At 36.3% G+C, this 21104-nt stretch overlaps 1 protein-coding gene across 4 annotated transcripts in view; it reads left to right on the forward strand.

Annotated features, from left to right (window-relative positions):
* The window catches only part of SERGEF (secretion regulating guanine nucleotide exchange factor), a 255800-nt gene that overhangs the window by 74149 nt on the left and 160547 nt on the right, over window positions 1-21104 (forward strand). The window contains exon 10 of one of the 4 annotated variants that reach the window (XM_074230169.1): window positions 6-12157. The exons of the other annotated variants lie outside the window; for them this stretch is intronic. Within the exon in view, the coding sequence (XP_074086270.1) occupies window positions 6-74 (69 nt within the window). The 3' untranslated portion in view covers window positions 75-12157. Of the gene's footprint in view, window positions 1-5; window positions 12158-21104 lie in introns of those variants that run through there. 4 annotated transcript variants of the gene reach the window in all.

Here is a 21104-nt window from a genome sequence, read left to right on the forward strand (position 1 = left end):
CTTAGGGATATGATTTCTCTCTCATCACACTCAATTTGGATCAATATATACCATGGAAACAATGTAAAGACTGACAAATTGCCTTCTGTGGGCGGGGGGAAGTAAGATTAAGGGAAAAATTGTAAAACTCAAAATAAATAAAATCTTTAATAAAAAATATTCCATTCCAAAATATCTTTGAGTTATTAGTAACCTTTGCCATATTCCTTAAACTTGTTGTGGCCCAGTTTCCCATTTGGCCAATGAGGGGTTTCTAACTAGATGGTCCCAAAAGTGTCTGCCAGTTCAAAATCCCTGTCCTGGTCACACTTTGTATTAGAACTCTCTAAATGTAATTATTATGTAATATTTTTGTTCAAGATATAGGATTTTTGTGGTCCCATGGTTCTGGCTAGTTTAGAAGCCATTGTGAAGGACTGACTTTCAAAGAGATGGAGCTTTATTTCTCAAATAAGAGCATATATTGGAAACCAATTTGAAAGCTCTGAACCACTATAAATATACAAGGAATTAATGTTGTTTTAAATGTACTTTCAAGTTCAAATAGTGATGGAAACCAAACTACCAGAGGTTCACCAAAATGCCTAGCTATTTCAGTGTCTCTAAGGAACAGAGAATAATATATAGTAATATGAGTGTTAAGAATAGCTTCCCAATTCACTCTTCCAATCATGTTACTTCCATGCCAAAACCATCTGTAGCTCCCCATTGCTTACTAAATAAAGTATAAATTACTGACTCTGGTGGTTCAAAGTACTCTCAAATTTGACTTCAGCCTTCTTTACCAACTTTTTTCCATTCACATAATCCATAACTAGCCCAGCTAGATGATTCTGTTTTCTATTTTTGTCCTGTCCTCTCCCATTTATGTGCTGTTTTGTTCATTCAAAGTTCCTATGTACCTTAAATAGATTTTTCTCCACCCATCTAATCTCCTTGTTTCCATCTTTAGAAGATTTCTTTGAAGACCTGACTCAGATGCTTCTTTTTCCATGAAGGTTTTCCACTCCCACCATAGGTGAAAGTGATTTCTTCTGCCTCATATTTTTCACAGTATCTTTCTGGATCCCTCCTTTATACCTGTCCATTCTCCCTTATAATCCATAGGTTCATTGAAAACTGGGCCTGTGTCATATTTATTTTTGTATATCTAGCAATAGCAAAGGTCCTTGTATGTAATAAGAATTTAATAAATGCTTAATAAATGACTATATCAGTGGTGATTGGTTTTTATTTTTTATTAAAAATTGTTTTGTTTTTTGAATTTTACAATTCCCCCTAATCTTACTTCCCTCTCACCCCCAGAAGGCAGTCTGATAGTCTTTACATTGTTTCCATGCTATACATTGATCATAATTGAATGTGTTGAAAGAAGAATCATATCCTTAAGGAAAAAAATATATGAGATAGCAAAATTACATATGATACATTTTTTTTAAAAAAATTTAAATTAAAGGTAATAGTTTTTGGTTTTTATTTAAACTCCACAATTCTTTCTTTTGGATATATATGATATTCTCCATCACAGATACCCTAAAATTGTCACTGATTGTTGCAATGATGAAATGAGCAAGACCATTATGGTTGATCATCACCCCCATGTTGCTGTTAGGGTATAAAATGTTCTTCTGGTTCTGCTTATCTGGCCCAGTATCAGTTCATGTAAATCCTTCCAGGCTTCTTTGAATTCCCATCCCTCTTGGTTTCTGATAGAACAATAGTGTTCTATAACATACATATACCACAGTTTGTTCAGCCATTCCCCAATTAATGGACAATTACTCAGTTTCCAGTTCTTTACCACCACAAACAGGGCTGCTATGAATATTTTTGTACAAGTGATATTTTTACCCTTTTTCATCATCTCTTCAGGGTATAGACCCAGTAGTGGTATTGCTGGATCAAAGGGTATGCACATTTTTATTGCCATTTGGGTGCTCTCCAGAAAGGCTGGATGAGTTCACAGCTCCACTAACAATGCATCCCTTCCAACACTGATCATTTTCCTTTCTGGTCATATTGACCAGTCTGAGAGGAGTGAGGTGGTTTGGTTTTTATTTTTTAAATAACAAAATAAAATTACAATTAAAAAGTAAATTGTATTATTGTCTTTTAATTTTACCTTACATTTTGCTCTGAAAAACAGCTAAGTGGTGAAATGGCTAGAATGCCAGACGTAGATTCAGGAAAACCTTAGATCAAATTTTACCTTAAACATTTTCTTTCGCATTTAATTCTGGGCAAGTTCCTTGTTTTCTTTCTTTTTTTTCCCTAAGTTTTTGCAAGGCAATGGGGTTAAGTGGCTTGCCCAAGGCCACACAGCTAGGTCATTATTAAGCATCTGAGGCTGGCTTTGAACTCAGGTACTCCTGACTCAGGGCTGGCTATCCACCGTGCCACCTAGCTGTCCCCAAGTTCCTTGTTTTCTACAAGCCCCATTTCCCTCACTAGAGAAATGATGAGCATCTAACATTTACTGTGAGGATCAAATTAGATAATACATGTAAAAGTGATTTACAAATCATAAAGTACTAATCATTCATACTACTACTACTACTACTTCTATTATTTCTACTGCTACTCCTTGTTTTTCTTATTCTTCCTGTTCTACTACTACTGCTACTGCTGTTGCTACTGCTGCTTCATAAACATCTCCCCCATTCTTAAATTGAACTCTTCCTTGTAACAAAGAAAAAAATAAAGAAAAACAGTGTCCTTTTCTGACAATTTATGGAATTCTGTAGATATCATTATGTAGTTTCCAGGATCACTGTTGCTTTTTCCTTTGTTCAGAGTTTGACTTGCCCCTAATAATCATTTAGCTTCCATTTCTGTTGTAATTTATATGTTGTTCTTTTAGTTTTACTGGTTTAACTTGGGTCCATTCAGATAAATTTTCCTGTTTCTTTGAATTCCTCATAGTCATCTTATCTTTCTGCATAAAATGTATCTATTACATTCCCAATCCAAGATTGTTCATTCATTCATTCCCCAATAATAGTTATTTTTCTTCATATTTCAGTATTCCTAAGTTTCCCATCAAATCAATGCATCCAATTTGTGTCCATTTTAAAAAACATGTATTAGCGTTGGGTCTCACCCAAGGATGGTTGGATCGTGAATATCTGAAGAAGGAACTAAAGAGAGGTACATTTAAGATCAATTACACAGACAGAATCTCTTCTCCTGAAACTGTAATTGGGTCAAATTCTGTCTGAGCCACCATCTGGGAAACTGTTTAAGCTAATATTTGCTGAGTTTCGTGATCTGAACTGTTTGAGGGTTGCTACAGCTTGTTTGAACTGTACTATTCTCTGATAATCAAGAGAGGTTGAAAGCCTTATATTTACCATGTATCCTATTACGTTTTATTAATATACCAGATAAAGAAACATTCAGAATGAATTGTCTATAGACTGATCGAGTAAATGAGGGAGTTGAACTAATTGGTCTCTATGGTGTATTTTAGTTTGGAACACATAATTTTGTGATCCTGTGGCTGGAGTTATATTTCTCTGTATATTGAATGCCAATGTTTTGCTCAAATAATCTTTTTAGTTTTGTCAAATCAATAAATATTTATGAAATACATAATCTGTATCACACATTATGCTAAGAACTAGGAAAACAAATACAAGCTGAAAGAAATATAGCATCCTTACCCTAAGAGAGCTTACAGTCTAAAAGAAAAAGATAAAACCTAAAATGATATACTTTTTTTTTTTTGCAAGGTAATGGGGTTCAGTGGCTTGTCCAAGGCCACACAGCTAGGTAATTATTAAGTGTCTGAGGTCTGATTTGAACTCAGGTCCTCCTGACTCTAGGGCCAGTGCTCTATCCACTGCACCACCTAGCCTCCTGAAAAAAAACCTAAAATGAAATTGAAAAGGCAAGGGGATTGGGGAGAAGGTACCCTGGTGAGGGCTTGATGGAGAAAGTCCAGGGACTCTGGAGAAGATTGCTGACTTGTCTGGCTTGACTAATTTCCATTTAATGGAAGTTAACTAAGTAGAGTCAAAGACCCAAATAGTGAAAAAAGTCTAAAAAGTTAATGGTAAGTGAACCCCATTCACTGAAAATTTCCTTTTTAATGAAAACAGCCTGTAGCTCATTATCCTATGCATTTGGCATATGATTCAAATCTCAATTCCTTGAGTTAAGTTCAGGTAACTGATCTGGACTTATTTTGAATGCTGTTTTTTTTTAAGATTTTTTTTCAAGGCAATGGGGTTAAGTGGCTTGCCCAAGGCCACACAGCTAGGTAATTATTAAGTGTCTGAGGCTGGATTTGAACTCAGGTACTCCTGACTCCAAGGCCGGTGCTCTATCCACTGTGCCACCTAGCCGCCCCTTGAGTGCTGTTTTTATTATTGATTGTCATTAGGTCTCAAAGAGGACCATGACATCAGAGAAGTGATGCCATGACATAGAGGTAAAGTAGATTTAAGTGAGGGAGGGATATAGATCAGGACCATTGGAAATGGCTATGTGTGGTCTGTTCTTGGTTAGACAATGTGTGGATTTGAGTTTCCAGTTCAGGAAACATGTTTGAGAAAGTTATTGACAAGTCAGAGAGCATCCAGAGGAAGATAACCAGGAAACCAAGAAATATGAGGACTGGTGAAGGACCTGGGGAAAAGATGACTTAGGGAAAAGACATGTTAGCTGTCTTCAGGTATCATCAGGCATCATCTGTGTTCAGGAATTAAACTATTTTGATTGGCTACAGAGGGTAGAAATAGGAGAAATGAATGGAAACAGAAAAGGAAAATTTCAACTCAAGGAAATATTTGAATTAAGAATCAGAGATATTAAAAAGTGGATTTGGCTGCTTTGTAAGGTAGTGAGTTCTCCGTTTCTAGAAGTCTTATCATACATGGTAAATTACTATTTATTGAGAAAGCTTCAGAAGGTATTCCTGTTTTGATGCAAATTATATATTACATGCCATTTTAGGTCTCTTCCAAGCTTTGAGATTCTATTATTAGGCTATTCTATTATGTACAGATGTCGGTTGGGGAATATAGTTTAAACTTGTGATTTCATTAAAATAAGGAACTCTCTAATGAGATTTCCTTCAACAAATGCAGTTCACATTTTTTTAGAGAGTTGTCTAGAGCACTGAGAAATTAAGAGACCTGCACAGAGTGATATAGCCAGTATGTGTCATAGTTAGGCTTTGAACTCAGGACTTCGTGACTCAGAGGTCAACTTTCAGTAGTTCTCAAACTTTTTAGTCTTGGAACCCTTTCATACTATTAAAAATTATTGGGAATTTTACCTAAAGAATTTTGTTATGCGAGTATATTGAAGGTCAAATGTCCTAGCAATACTGCTGTAGATGGTAGCAACAATTATCTGGATAACCAATCAACAAACACTTATTAAGTACCTATTATATCATAGGTACTGAAGATATTCACTAAAAAAAAATGAAGCCATCTATACTAGGATTGCCCCTAGATCCAAATAGGAGTCTGAACAAACATTTTCTTTGAGTAATAGTTTGATTATAAATGTATTACAAAATTCATGGACCCATATGAGGTATCACTACTTCATCACTTTGAAATGTAAAGTCAAATAAACATAAAAAAATATTAGAAATAAATAAAAATATATTTTCAAAAATATTCTAAAGTTTTCAAAATTCTAACTTGTATCTTAGAGTCATCTTAATAAATGAAGTCCAGGATACTTTTTAAAATCTGAATAGAAATTACATAACTATCAATATCAATATTTTTCTTTTAATTATCTTCAAAAATGAACTGAACAAATTGGGTCTACTTTGGAGCCCTCATCTAAAGCATATTCCTATATACTTATATGGATAGTACTTTTATCATCTCAGGAAGATGCATCATTACAACAAATAGTGTGTCAGGAAGGAGAACAGAAAAACTCATAAGGCAGTTTAATATTATAAGGTCTAGGTTATGTTTCCATACCACCAGTGATTAGTATGTTTGATAGGGTTTCTGTATAAGTTTTTCCAAAAATACTCTCTTGAACTACTCCTGTGTCTAAGTTTTTTTTTTTTTTGGGGGGGTGTTGTTTTGTTTTCTTACTGTTTTGGGGAAAAATCCATGGTTTTAGATTTTGTAGATAGTTACAATCATATTTTTGGTGATCTCCTTTCAAGGCAACATGTCACAAAACACAAAATTATGTTTTAAATAATAGCTTAATGTACAATTATTATGAGTGGGAAATGTAGCCACAATTCCAATTTTTTTTGTCAAGTAAGTTTTTTTTAACATGTCCCTCTTTATTCTGTTTAAATATGCAATCAGAATCACTGATCTCTAGGGTCCTTTGTGTTTTATATGTAGACTCTTTAAAATTTGGAACAGACTTCTCAACATGAATTTTATCAGGACAACAAGACAGGATCTTGGGAAAAAAGGTATATTTTCATGAAATGCTGACAGTGTACAAACCTTATTAGCCCTTTAATGGGGTCTTAGATAACTTGTAATCCAGGCTTCTTTATATTGTTATTGTAAAGAAGTTTAAAAAGATTTGGCATAAGATGCATGATACCTTTCCTGGAAATTTTCCCTTTCACAAAAATTGTTGAATCATTATTAGTTGATGCCATCTATAGCTGTTGATAAGTGCTCAAATCTGTAGGCAGTAATAACCCAACTGACAGCTCATGTTACAAGTCCATGCAGCTTGCAGGGCCACAGATGATTAAAGAGTAAATCCCCCTACTCATTTCCCTAGAGGGTTGCAACACTATTGTCAGACATTTCAGATATTTCAAGAAAATGGTTTATACTATGAAGGCTCACCTTATTTTCTAGGCTCATTTAGTGCCAGGAGAAGGAAGAAGCTGTAAGGAAGGAAAGAAATCAACTACAAAAGGTGGGATTTGCAGTATCTCAGTTTTAAAGGGACCATCTTCAGTCCAACTCTTATCCAAAGAAAATTCCTATATTTGTGCTAAAGCAAACCTAAGGAAGGGTTATCCAATATTTTTGTAAATGACCCAGGAGCAGAAACCTATCTCCTCCCAAAGAAGCCGATTCCACTTTTGGATAGTTCTAATTATTGGAAAGTTTCCTAACATGCAATTTAAAATTGCTTCCTTGCTAAATTTGCTTTCATCCATTACTCCTAGTTCTTCTCTCTGGACCCAATAATATAACTCTATTCCTTCTTCCACATGCTATTCCTTGAAATACTCTATGTTAGCTATTCCAACCTGAATTTCCTCTTCTTTACAGTTTCTTCAACCAATTCTCATATGTCAAGGACTCCAAACCCTTCACCACTCTGACTACCTTCCATCTTATCAATGTCCTTCTTAAACTATGGTGCCAAATACTGAACACAATGCTAAAGATGATACATAGTAAGAACAAACTTTAGAGGGGGCTCTCACTTCTTTATTCCTTATAAAAGAAGTCATTATCTTACTAATGTAAAACAAGATTTAGTTACCTTCTTGGTTTGCACAGAGGAAGAATTTGTATAAAGGGTAGGCCTGGGATGGGCAATGACAAGAATATGGGGAAGGAAGGTATTTTTGCTTAGACAAATATTCTACATTATAGGAATTGAGGAGCAGGAGTTTGCTGAAAGATGGTTGGCAGAAAATGAATCAGACAGAAGTTTGTGCAAAATAAATCAGCTCCTGGGTTCTAATTGGAATGTTGGTATGATGGTACCTTCCCAGATCCCATCTCTTAAGTAACTTTGGCTTAACTGTAACAGGGAAGATCAAGGAGTCATAGAAAATAGGTTTTTTGGTGTATGTAGTACTATTTCTTTCTATGTTCTTTATCTTGGTGCAGTTCTATTTCATTCAATTAAACAACCATTGATAAAACATTTTCTATGTGCAGATTCCCCCCCCCCCCTTTTCATGCAGTGGGAGATACAAAGGTGAATGGCAATCCCAGACTTGTGGACCTTAGATTAGGAGGAGGCATAATTGCATATGCTCGAATGTATAATCTAGAAAACAAAACTGACCATGTATATTCAAAGGGTACAAGCAGAGTGTTAAGCAAGGGATAAAGAGGGGAAAATCATATCTGATTTGGAGACCTGAGAAGACTTCTTGAAGTAGCAACTGGATTGTGAAGATCTGGGTAGGATATCAACAGGTAATGATTAGAGGAAGGGCTGAAGAGGAGGAGGACAGACATTCTAAACACAAGGAATTGTGTCAACAAAGACACGGGTGAGAGAAAGCAAGATTTTTCCAGAGAACAATCCAGTGTAATGGGAGATTAAATTTCATGGGGGGGGTGGGGAATTGTATGAGATGAAACTAGAAAGAGAAGAATGAATCCAGATTGTGGAAGGCCTAGAATGCCAGGATAAGTTTACTTTATGTGGCAGGTAATCATTGACACTTTCATGAAGGGAATGATTGGTTCTTTGCATCAGTAGATTAATATGGCAGAAATATGAAGGTTGCATTGGAGGGGAGAGAAGAAAGACAAGAATGACTGTTATTGTCATTCTACATGATGCAAAAACCGAAAGAGCAGTATTAGATATTTCTTTTGGAGAGATGGAAAGTTAGTCAAGATATCATTCTAGAATAATATGAATTAAAGTTTCTCTTGTGCTTTATGACTTTCTCAGTCTTGACCTGTGTACTGTTTCTGTCCCTAAAACAGTCTTATTTATTGGGTCAGATTACAAACTTCCTGAGTTCTTAGTCATTGAAAATACCAAAAGCTTTGTTTAGTGATGAATTTGTGTTTGTCATTGTCAGCAACAGGTACATACTTGACTGCATTTTCTGAGTTCTTTGTTATTCCCTCTAGCTTACTCATTCCTGAGGTCATGGAGTCTGACAAGAAGCTATTGCAGGAGGCAAAAGCCTTGCATGGATAGAAAGAAAGACACAGATGAATACTAGAGACACTGGTGAGTTAGATTCAGGATTTGGAAAGTGAAAGATTTCAGTGAAAAAATAAAACATGACTCTTAGAGTTTCTGGGTAACTGAGAGGATGGTAGTGCTGGCAACAGAAAGTGGGAAGTCAAAAGGAAGTTTTGGAGGAAAGAGAAATAATGTTGTTTGGGACATGTTGAATTTGAAAGCAAAAATACAACCCTAGGGCAGTTATGCTTTAACTCTGGGACAAAAAGGAGCAGATCAAATCCAAAGCATACAATTTTTCTTCCTGCATTTGCCATTTGGAGGCATACAGAGAAGTGAAGAACCGATCGATGCAGACTAAAATGAGAGGAAAATCAATGGAAAACAGGAGTGGATTGGAACAAAGCTATCAAATTTGCAATCACCCAAGCACTGAGAACTGTTGGAACTTCCATTTATAGGGGAAAGATGATAGAAATCTAACTATTTTAGGCCAGCTGATAATTGAACAGTTGTGCCTTTCCTTTGTTGACCTGCAAGACCTCCAAACACCTCAATGGGAAATATGCTGACTCAGTCCAGAATCATTATTCCCTTTCTCAGAATTTAGCATCTTGCAGGGGACTGGAGATGGAATTCTGTTGGGGTTGAAATGTTAGACTCAAGTTGAAATTGAGCTAATGGAGTTACTGTCCAAGAAAAATGGCTTTTTTTTAAATTGAAAAGAATTACTTTGTTAAAATAAAATGGGACTTACAGTAAGGTGTCAAAGCACCACCCAGTAAGCTCTTTGCCACTCTATATGACTTTTATTGTTCTTGGTATGTCTTCACTGTAAAATTCAGATATTCCCCCTTACCTTTCCATGTTTCATACTATTTCCCTTCAGGACTGTATGTGTTAGGTGATCTTTGAATGTGGTCCTCCTTTCCTCACTCTGTGCTTTTGAACAAACCAGGACAGTCTTTTTTGCCTCTTTTTGTATCCTGACTTCTCTATTACTGATGAGGAACCATCATCTTTCCTTGGGGTGGCAGACTCTCATTACCTTCTTCCTGTCCCATTGAATTAATCTTCTTTTTGGCTCTCCCTATCTTAGATCTTTCACCATTTCCTCCTGTCCTCAGCTACCACAAAGATTTTTCCTCAAGTGTACTCCATCTGATCAAGGTACTCTACTGTTGAGTGGTCTCCAGTGGCTCCATTTGTTCTCCAGGATCAAATAACAAATCCTCTCTGGCATTTAAAGTTCTTCTGAGCCTGACTCCTTCCTATCTCTGTAGTCTTCTCACACTTAACTCTTATGTACTTTACCCTTCAGCATCACCCACTTGTTTTGCTGTCTGTCCTTCACACATACGCTTCATATCCTGACTGTATCTTTTCACTGGTCTTGTGAGCACACCCCCTGAAAGGCACTGCCTAACTTCCCTTGTTTTATTCAGGTCTCAGTCCAAGTTCTCTATTTTGCAAGAAGAAAACATTCCATCTTTCGGCTCTGGGCATTCTCTCTTGGAGCATGTCCTCCATGTCTGGAATGCTGTCCTTCCTCTGCTCCAGTCATTGTCCTGCCCGACTTCTTGAAATCTCAACTAAAATCTGACCTTCTAGAGAAAACCTTCCCTACCCCCCAATTTTAGTGCTTTCCCATTGTTATTTCCTATGAATCCTGAAAATAGTTTTCTTTGTATATATTTGTTTGTATTTTGTTTTCTATGTTAAAATGTAGGTACAGTCTTTTTTTTGTATCCTTTTCACTTAAAATTGTGACTTATAGTAGACCCTTGATACATGTTTATTGATTGATGGATTGATTATTTGAAAGACACCTTTCCCAGTCTCCCTCTCTTCTCCTACTCCTAGTATGATGTAGCAGAAAGAAAGAGGCAGGAAATATGGAGGTTTGGATCTGGATCCAGGCATGCATTAGCTGGGTAGCTCTGGGCAAGTCACTTAACCTTTCAGGGTCTTAGTTCCCAATCATTTATAAGATGGGGATAATGAATCTCATACTATGTGGAATGAATCTCATACTTCTATGTGGAAATGGTCCTGAAAAACTAAGTCAGGAACTAGTTTTTGAAATCCAGCACATTGGTAATTGATTTGAAGATAATGGCATTTATCAAAAGAAGCTCTTAGTAGCAACTTAAGGTTAATAAAGTGTTTTCATCGATCAATCATATATTCTGGGTAGTGTGTTATCCCCATTTTGAAATGAGGAAACAGACTCAAAATTGTGACTTGTTCAAGGCCACTCAGTTAATAAATTCAGGGCCAGAATTCAAAACTTGGCATTCTCACTACCAGTCCAGTATGCTTTCATGATGCCACAAAACTTTTTCCTAATCTCTCTGACCCATCTTTGATTTGGGGAGGGAGCCTAATTGTCCATGAAGACTGTTTATTAGAAGTACCATTGTTTAACAAAAGAAAAGGAAAGTCAGCAAAAAAATGAATTTCTTTAGGATCATATTTAACATTTTCCTTGATTAATTTCCTTTTCATTCCATATAAGCCCCAGAAGGAAAAAAAGATGATCAAAAAATAATTTCAAGGCTATACCTAGGAGAATATGATCTAGGAAATTGAATATCTACCTTACAGGTGATTCAGGCAGAACTAGTAGACTTAGCAAGACCAGGAAAAGATATGTTGTGTTTTGTCTTTGCTCTGCTCTAGCCACCATTTCTCTAAAATGTATGTATTGCTACTAGCCCATGGTTTGATGTAGTATAATTGGAATTACATTCAGTAAGATATAACTTCAAGCTCCATCTCTGACACAGACTGACTGGAAGTTGCCAATCTACATCCTACTCAAAGAAATAATAGGTCTATACTTACCCCTGTCTTTATCCCTAACACCATCTCTATCCCCATTTCCATTCTTATACTTTAGCTTAACTCTATCCCCACTCCTATTCCTATCCCCACACCTAACCCCAATCCAATCCCTTTTCCCATCTCCATTCTTATCCATACCTCTAATTCTGTCCCTAACCCTATCCTTATTCTTATCCCTAACTCTATCCCTATACCCATTCCTATTTCTGGCCCTAGCCCTGGCCCCATTCCCATCACTAACCCAAACCTTAACCACATCCCTATCTTTATCCCTATTTCTATCCCTGCCCCATCCCTTCCCTATCCTTTTCAGTTTGTTTTGTGATTTGTAAAATGGGGATAATATTATGTCACCAACTTCTAAGGGTTGTTGTGAAGATAAAATGAAATGACACTTGTAAAGAGCTTTAATACTCTATAAATGCTAGGTTTGTTATTATTAATAACTTTAACAATTATATTTTATTTATTATATGATACAAATATGCTTATTAACAATGATAATAAATAATAATAAAGAATTCAGTTTCCTCATCTACAGAAAGAATCCTTGAAGTTCTGTCCCATTCTAAGTCTATGATCTTTTAACTTACTATTTGCACAGCAGTATACTAGATGTCAGAGATCAAAGATACATAGGAAGTAGAACCTCCTCTTAGGAAGCCTATCATCTAATAACAGAAGAAAAATTATTCAGAGAAATAAGATACAAGGGGAGAAAAGTAGATGTGGAAGAAAAAGCCCAACAAAATGCTATGAGCTATTTGAGCAGGAAGAGATTTAATTGAATTGATGCCTTATGCATTTTGTATAAGATTCTAGTTTTATGAAAAAACTGTGATGATGCTAAGGATGGAAAGCAATTTCTTTTGAGCCTTCAGAATTCTGGCCAATCATCACAAGAACTCTCTTCACCCCCCTCCTAAAGGGTAGTGAAGATCAAAGGAGATAATATTTGTAAAGTGATTAGCATAGGACCAGCACATATGGGGATTTTATAAATGCTTATTCCCTTTCTTCCCTGAATAGTTACTCCTCAATTTTATGGCTGTTGTAATTTCACTTTATTTGGTTTCAGATATTTGGTTCACAGGGATTAGCACCACAAATTAAAAATTTATATCTGCAAGAGACCTAAGATGTTTTCTATTCTTTTTTCACTTATTTTACAGATGGGGAAACTGAGGTCCAGGGAAGTTAAGGAATATGACCAAGTTTATGTAATAAACATCAAAGTGTAATGACTTCATCCCTGACAGTGACAATCAGTCATGAGGAATGAAACATTTGCAAAGGAGCTCCACCTTACACAGTTTACAATAGCAGAGTAGAGTTGGGCCAAACTGGATTGATCCCAGTTTGTGGCCTATTTTACAGGAGACTGGACAGTGTTTGGGCTGTAGCATGTGATCACAGGTTATTCTTTCCATCCTTAACAAGTGTCTGTTGGGCCCTTTTGGTCCTGTATACCTTTGCCCTGCAAGGTCCTTATCTCTATCATACAGACTTCATGGGGTCTTTGCTATGAGGCCAGCAGCTACAAAAATAAAATAAAATTCCTTAATGGAACTGTCAGTTCTCACACAAACATGATCTTTGGTTTTCCTTTTAATTCTGAGATTATGATTTTCTCCTGGAGACCTGGACTTGTCCTCAAGTTGTTCTACTCTTTCTCATGGATATTTTCTGTAACTCATCTTCTTCTATCCCCAAATCCAATTCTCCTCCAAATTCTTTATTTCTGTTGAGAACACTACCATCCTTTCAGTTACCCAAGTTCATAACCTTTGAGTCATCCTTGCCTCTATCCTTTTCCCTACTTTCCATAACTATTCTTTCAGTTATCTACGTTCATAACCTTAAAATCATCCTTGGTTCTGTCTTTTTCTTTACTTTCCATAGCTAACCAGTTGCTAAACTGTAGAGAGTCTACTTCCTCAAGTGTCCTGTGACTGTACCCTTCTCTCTACTCTCACCATCACTATCCTAGTTTGAACTCTTATTGTCTTTCATCTAGACTGCCATAAGAACTGTCTTGTTAGTCTCCATGCTTCTCTCCTATCGTCTTTCCATCTTCCATACAGATGTCAAATTCATCTTTAAAACTTTGTGCTCAATTAGATTATTCTCTCACTCATAAGACTTTCAGTGGCTCCCTAGTGCCTCTAGGATTGAGGGGATTATTTTGACTTTTTAATTTTTATTTTTAGCATCAGTGCTTTAGGATTTGGGAAATGCTTTACAAATATGTCTCATTTTATCTTTATAATAACTTTGGGAAGTAGATACTATTAGAAATTCCCACAATATTAAATGGAAACTCTCCAACTTGGCCCTCCAACTTGTAAATTATATAATCATATACAGAACCATATATATAATTATATAGTGATAATCTATTATATCTATAATAATCTGATTTCTGAACAACTTTTCAGACATATTCTATATTAATTATCTATTTCAGTGAAATTGAACCTATTCTCCAATCTTGACATTCCACTCCCATCTCCATTTGTTTGTCTATAATGCATTCCCTCCCTATTTCTGCCCCAAAGAATATTTATTTTTCTTCAAGGCTAGTCTTGAAACATGAAATCTTCCTTGTTATATTTTAACCTTCAGCTTTATTGTGGGTACTTAAGTGGTATAGTGAATAGAACACAGGACCTGGAGTCAGGAAGAGCTGAATTCAAACCCAACCTCAAACACTAGTTGTGTGACTTTGGGAAAGACACTCAATCCTGTTTGCCTAAGGTTCCTATTTCTAAAATGCACCGGAGAAGGAAAAGGAGAACTACTCCAGTATCTTTGCCAAGAAAACCCTAAATGGAATCATGAAGTCAAATGACTGGAAAAAACTGAAAAGCAGCAGTTATTATAATGTATATGCTCCTTCTTCATATAACTTTTATGTACTTATTTGTGTATATGTTGTATATTTGCCATAAAATAGAACCTCCATCATTACAGAGACATTTTCATTTTTATCTGGGTATCTCCAGTATATAACAAAGAGCTTTGCATGAGGTAGACCTCTAAAAGTGAAATAAATATTGATGTTTGAAAATAAGAATTTGTTAGTTAAAAGTTGACTGCTGGGAAATAGGGATGATAGTCACAGACTTCTTGGGACAAGATACGCTTGGAGGATGAAGAGAGCCAAGAGGGAAAGCCAAGCAACACAGATGGGGCTGGTATGAGAGCAAGATTGCCAGAAGAGCAGCAACTTGGCAGAAGTTGACCTTGACTGAGTTGGTAGAATGAAGCATGGGCACTCAGGGAGAAATGAGGTCAAAAATTCTTTTGGCAGAATCAAGGACCAAGCTCAGAGATTTGGTCATCACAGACAGGTTTTCTTTACTGGAATCTGGGGGTCTATCAATTCTGGAATCTAACACATGGCTTTTCTTAAGGTCTGAGGCTTTAGAGATTCAGGAGAGGAACCAGATTTAAAATGAAATCAAGCCAAGCTTGACAAAAACTATGCTGCCTACAAATACTTGTATATAATTTGTACCTTAGATTCCTCATGCTGTAGTCAAGTTGATTTTAAATGGTTGGCTAAGCACAGGATATTTTGATGAGTTATTTTTGAACAAGAAAACATAGGGACAAAACCGTAATCTCAGGATTGTGTGCTAGAAAAAGATAATTTCCCTTATTTTTTTCATTCATTCATTCAATAAGCAGTTATTAATTCACAAAAATGAAACAGTCCTTATATTCAAGGAGTTCACATTCCCTTGGGGATAGGACATTTTCACAGATAAGTAAAATCAAAATTTAAATTAATTGCAGAGTAATATAGAGATGGGGGGGGAGAAGGTTATGACAACTTGGGGATCAGCAGGGGTCTTCTTTGAACTGAACCTGGAAGAAAGTCAGAAATTTTCTGGGGCAGAAGTGAGGAGTGAGGGCATTCAAGATGTCCAGAGCTTGTACAGAGGCATGGAGAGCATGTTATCCATCTCCTGATGGTATAGATTGAAGCATATATATTTATATAAATGTAATATAATAAATATAAAACAATATATAATATAATATGATAAATATATATTTGGATATAATCAATCAGGGCATTTGTTTTGCTTTGCTATACATATCTGTTAAAGATTTCTGTTAATTCTAATAATTATCTAATAAACCTGTCAAAGATTTTCTTTTTCTTTTTCAAAGGTGGGGTAGGAGGGTGAGAAAATAGATTTTTGTTAAATAAAAAAATTTAAAAAGTCATGAAGACAGAGATGTGATGTCATCATAGTGTGTGAAGGGGGAGCAATGTGCAAAAAAAAAAAAACCTAGAGAGATAGGCTAGATGCAAATTGTGAAGGACTTTCAATGGCAAATGCAGAACTTTATTTTATCCTAGAGACAGTAGGGATACATTGAAGTTTCTTGAGCAGAAGGGTGGCATGGTCAGCCTGACACTTTAGTATTATCAGTTTGGCAACCATGTATAGGATGGATTAGAGAAGGTAGAAACTGGAGATGGGGACTTGAATTAAGAGAGAAGGGATGAGGGCCTGAACTAAGATCAAGGTGGACAGAAGGAAATGGATGAGAGATGTTGTAGAGAATGGATCAATGAATCCCTTTTTTAGTGATACTGATCTGAACACAGAAAAAGGAAGGTCCCTGACACTTGTTTATTGTACCAAAAATCTTACTTCACAACTCTCTTCTTTCTTCCATCCTCATTGACTACAGACCTATGGGTCAACCTTACAGATCAGTGACCAGCAACATACTTCCTATGGCTCAGGCTCAACTAAAAAAGGATGGACAGTGTCTTTTCTGGTACTGTAGCTACACCTACTTCCTCCTACGCCCCCTTCAGTGTGGCTGCACGGCTTTCCTTCTTATGTTAATGACTGCTCCTTCCCCTTCCTATCCTTTTAGTGATAGCCTTCATTGTAGGCTCATTCTCATACACAGAGTTAGGCTTTGGATGCCACTCTTGGTCAGTTCTCTGAGCAATGCACTGAATCCAAATCAAGTTATTTGTTCCAACTTTTTGTCCTGAAGCCTTTAGAGGATGGTGTGTGTATTATCAGAGACAACCCATTTGGAGACAATAACATAACAAAAGAAGCAGCTGTGTGTAAGAACAGAGGCTAACCTTTATTTGGAAGCAATCGGCAGCAACTGGATAATGCAGACACGTGTCCTGTTGTGTTGGCCAGGGGGCTTGTTTTTGAACAGTTGATTGGTACTTTGACTACAAATACCATCTCAATGCAAGGTTTAAGTAAATATATGTAAGAAGGTAATACATAAAAGCATATGCACGTATACAAGCATTACATATACATACATGTGTATATTTAGATATATCCATAATTTATATATATCTATATATAGATGTGAGGGAAATACATACATATATGCATATACACATTTTTCTTTTCACTAAATAGAATTTCATTTTTGTTTAAAAAATTTTAATGTATTAAGAACAGTTGCAGTCCCCACTCTTATCAGAACCAAATGTTTAAAGATGACTGCCTACTCATTAGTTTATTCTGTTTAATTAGTTTGCACGTGATCCTGGGCAGTGAAGAAGGCTCTGTTTTCTGCCACATAATAGCCTTGAGCTAGTCTGCTCTCTTACCACCTATAGGTACATCTGAAAACAGTAGTTTTTCTTTCTGTATCTCTGATGGCAGTTCAGTGGTGGGCATTGCATGTTCCTCTTCCTGTATCCCTCTGTGGTTCATGATCACCTGCCTCTGTTAATTGCCATCTAAGATTTAGAAAAAGATGCTTCCTAGTGGTTGGGTTGTTTTTATTTTCTCTTAAGGAATAGAAACTTAGAAACAAGGCATTTTTCTGAAATACCTGGAGGACTCTTGGTTCCAGTAAAATTACTAAAAGCAAAATTGCAGCTGAGAGGCTTCTGTAATAAAACTTTGGCCCCTGAAATTGGTCACTACTGGGGAGGAGAGGAAAATGTTTGTCCTCTTCACAGGAGCCTGATAGGAGACTATTCCTCCTGGTTGCCAGTCAGCTGTGAGCTCTGTGATTGGCCATCTCCTGGTAACAGTTTCTGTTGGAATTTTCCACATTTTTCCTCTTCTCTTCCTAGATAATGACTTGTAAGGCAGATTTAAATAGTAAGCAGGTTTATCCAACTTCCAGATCTATAGTTGAAGTGCATGAAGTCTTGGAGGAGAGAGGGGGACAGTATAGAACTCTTGGGATCCAACTATTTTCTCTAGCTATGTTTTTTGAAAAATATTGGATGCCCTACTTGGAGTCAGAGGACCTGGGTTCAAATTCTAGCTCTGCTTCTTATTATCTTTGTGACCTTGAGCAAGTCTTTTAACTTCTGGACCTCTGCAAAATGTATTTGAATTTATATGACCTTCTAACTTGAAATCTTTGAATCTATATAAGTGTCTGATTTCAAGGTATTCTTTTAGGAGAGATGGCATGTATGCATCTAAGTATATTATAGAGTGTATTTACAAACCGACATTTTAACTCTTACTTTCCTTTTTTTTCCAAACCATGAGGAGGTATGAGTTAGATGACCTCTAAGATTCTATTTCCAAATCTGTTATCCTATGACCATGGGACCTTGACCTATATATCTAAAAGCAAACTTTTCAACTTCCTTGCCTAGCCAGCTCTTCCTCCTGATTTCCTGATTAAAGTCAATGACACTGTCTTTCTCCCATCCATTAAGATTCCTCTAGGGGCATCAGTCACCTCTAGGGCATTCCTCTCCCCAATTCATATCCATTTGGGTTTCAAGTCCTGAAAATTCCTTCTTCAGCAACTTTACCACATCTTCTCTCTGTTCTCATTCTAACCATCCTGTTTCAGTCTTCTCCTAGAATATCCTCTCTGTATCTCTGCCTAATGAAAGTCACACTTCAAAACTATTTCTCTCAACTTTCAAGGTTTGACCTTTCTCTCTCCTATTAGATTCTAAAGGCAAGAAGTGACCCAATACATTTTTGTAACCACCTCAACTTCCTCCCACCCACTGAACTTCCAGAACTTTATTCATAGATATTCTATACATTTTGAGTGAATAGATGAATGAACTCCTTGTCCAACCAGAGATTTCAGAGTATCTCCAGTTCAAATTCTCCCCAGTGGAGGTATCTTAGGAAAGGAAAGCCTGGTTTAACTGAACCTTTTGAGCATGATCTAGATACCTTCAAGCCATTGACTACAATCTAAAATTTCTATTCTGCAGTAATGTAGGCATGGATTAAAAGAGAAGAATCTTTATATCAAACAACACTTTAGACGAGTTTGATGTTTATCCAAGATATGTTTTTGTTTGTGATTTGGCCGGAGGCACAGATGTCATAGATAATTAATAATCAATAAATCTTTCATATCCTTTCACTCAGAGATCCCACTGCTTGGTATCTACCCGAAGGACATAAAAGACAGAAAGCTTCATATATACAAAAATAGTCATAGAATCATTTTTTTTGGTATGGCATGAGAAAAATGGGATTAAAGTGAGTTCCCATTAATTATGGAGTGACTGAAAAAATGTGATATATAAAGGTAACAAGATAAGGAGGAAATTAGAGGTGGTGCAAAAAGGCATGCTATTTTTTTTAAAAGATTTTATTTATTTTGAGTTTTACAATTTTTCCCCTAATCTTACTCCCCCCCCCAACAAAAGGCAGTTTTCCAGTCTTTACACTGTTTCCATGGTATACATTGATCCAAATTGAATGTGATGAGAGAGAAATCATATCCTTAAGGAAGAAACATAAAGTATAAGAGATAGCAAGATCGGATAATAAGCTATCAGTTTTTCTTCTAAATTAAAGTTAACAGTCCTTGGTCTTTGTTCAAACTCCACAGTTCTTTCTCTGCATACAGATGGTATTCTCCTTTGCAGACAGCCCCAAATTGTCCCTGATTGTTGCACTGATGGAATGAGCTAGTCCATCAAGGTTAATCGTTGCCCCCATGTTGCTGTTAGGGTGTACAATGCTTTTCTGGTTCTGTTCATCTCACTCAGCATCAATTCATACAAATCCTTCCAGGCTTCCCTGAATTCCCATCCCTCTTGGTTTCTAATAGAACAGTAGTGTTCCATGACATGCATATACCACAGTTTGCTAAGCCATTCCCCAATTGAAGGACATTTACTTGATTTCCAATTCTTTGCCACCACAAACAGGGCTGCTATGAATATTTTCGTACAAGTGATGTTTTACCCTTTTTCATCATCTCTTCAGAGAATAGACCCAGTAGTGGTATTGCTGGATCAAAGGGTATGCACATTTTTGTTGCCCTTTGGGCTTAGTTCCAAATTGCTCTCCAGAAAGGTTGGATGAGTTCACAGCTCCACCAACAATGTAATAGTGTCCCAGATTTCCCACAACTCTTCCAACATTGATCATTGTCCTTTCTGGTCATATTGACCAGTCTGAGAAGCTTTAATTTGCATTTCTCTAATAAGTAGTGATTTAGAGCAATTTTTCATATGACTATGGATCTCTTTGATTTCCTCATCTGTAAATTGCCTCTGCATATCCTCTGACTATTTGTCAATTGGAGAATGGCTTTTTAAAAAAAATTGACTCAGTTCTTTGTATATTTTAGAAATTAGTCCAAAAAGGTACAAGTTATAATCAGATATTAAGTGAGACCTCCAAGCACCCCTAGAAACTAGATATGCAAGCTTTGGAACTTACTCTAGAGTCTAAACAATAGTCACAATTCTGAATCTAGTGGTACAGAAAAGGAAAAGGAAGATTGCCTAAAGAGGATTTATCCTTAGAGTTCCCTTCTATAGGAATGCCTATAAGTTTTAGTAGCTGTCCTTATGTCTCCTACATAGTGATCATACTCTTTACAATGCAGATGGCAATCACAAGAATTGTAATGGATTAGGGGAATTTGGGATCAATCTATGAGCAATTGGCATGTTAAAAATTCTTAGTGTCTTTTGTTCAACTAGAACAGCCTAAGAGCTTTCTTAGTGGCCAGCAGAAGTGGTTAGGCTGGAATCCCAGTCATCCAGGGACTAAGCTTTTGCTTAGTCTTCTGCATGAAGCCTAATGAAAGTCACATTTCAAGCATAAAAATAATATATTCACAAATATACCACAAAAGAGTTCAATACAAGATAGTTTAAGAAAGAGGATACTAGCAAATGGAGTAATTAGCAAAGACTTCATGCAAAAAACTTGACTTGCTTACTGCCAACATTAATGTCATGGTGACCCATGGGTGACTTAGGGATCAATGCAGAGAAGCAGATTGTCTATCAGTGAAGCAGTGTTTATTAAGCTGTTGCTATGTAACATGCACAATATTAGGCACTGACAATATAAGAAATGAAAATTTCTGTTCCTGGTGAGCTTGCATTCTAATATGAGAGATAACACATATAAACAAAAACATAATACAGAAATATA

Source organism: Macrotis lagotis, chromosome 3 (genome assembly GCF_037893015.1).
Source record: "Macrotis lagotis isolate mMagLag1 chromosome 3, bilby.v1.9.chrom.fasta, whole genome shotgun sequence".
NCBI classification, from domain to species: domain Eukaryota; kingdom Metazoa; phylum Chordata; class Mammalia; order Peramelemorphia; family Peramelidae; genus Macrotis; species Macrotis lagotis.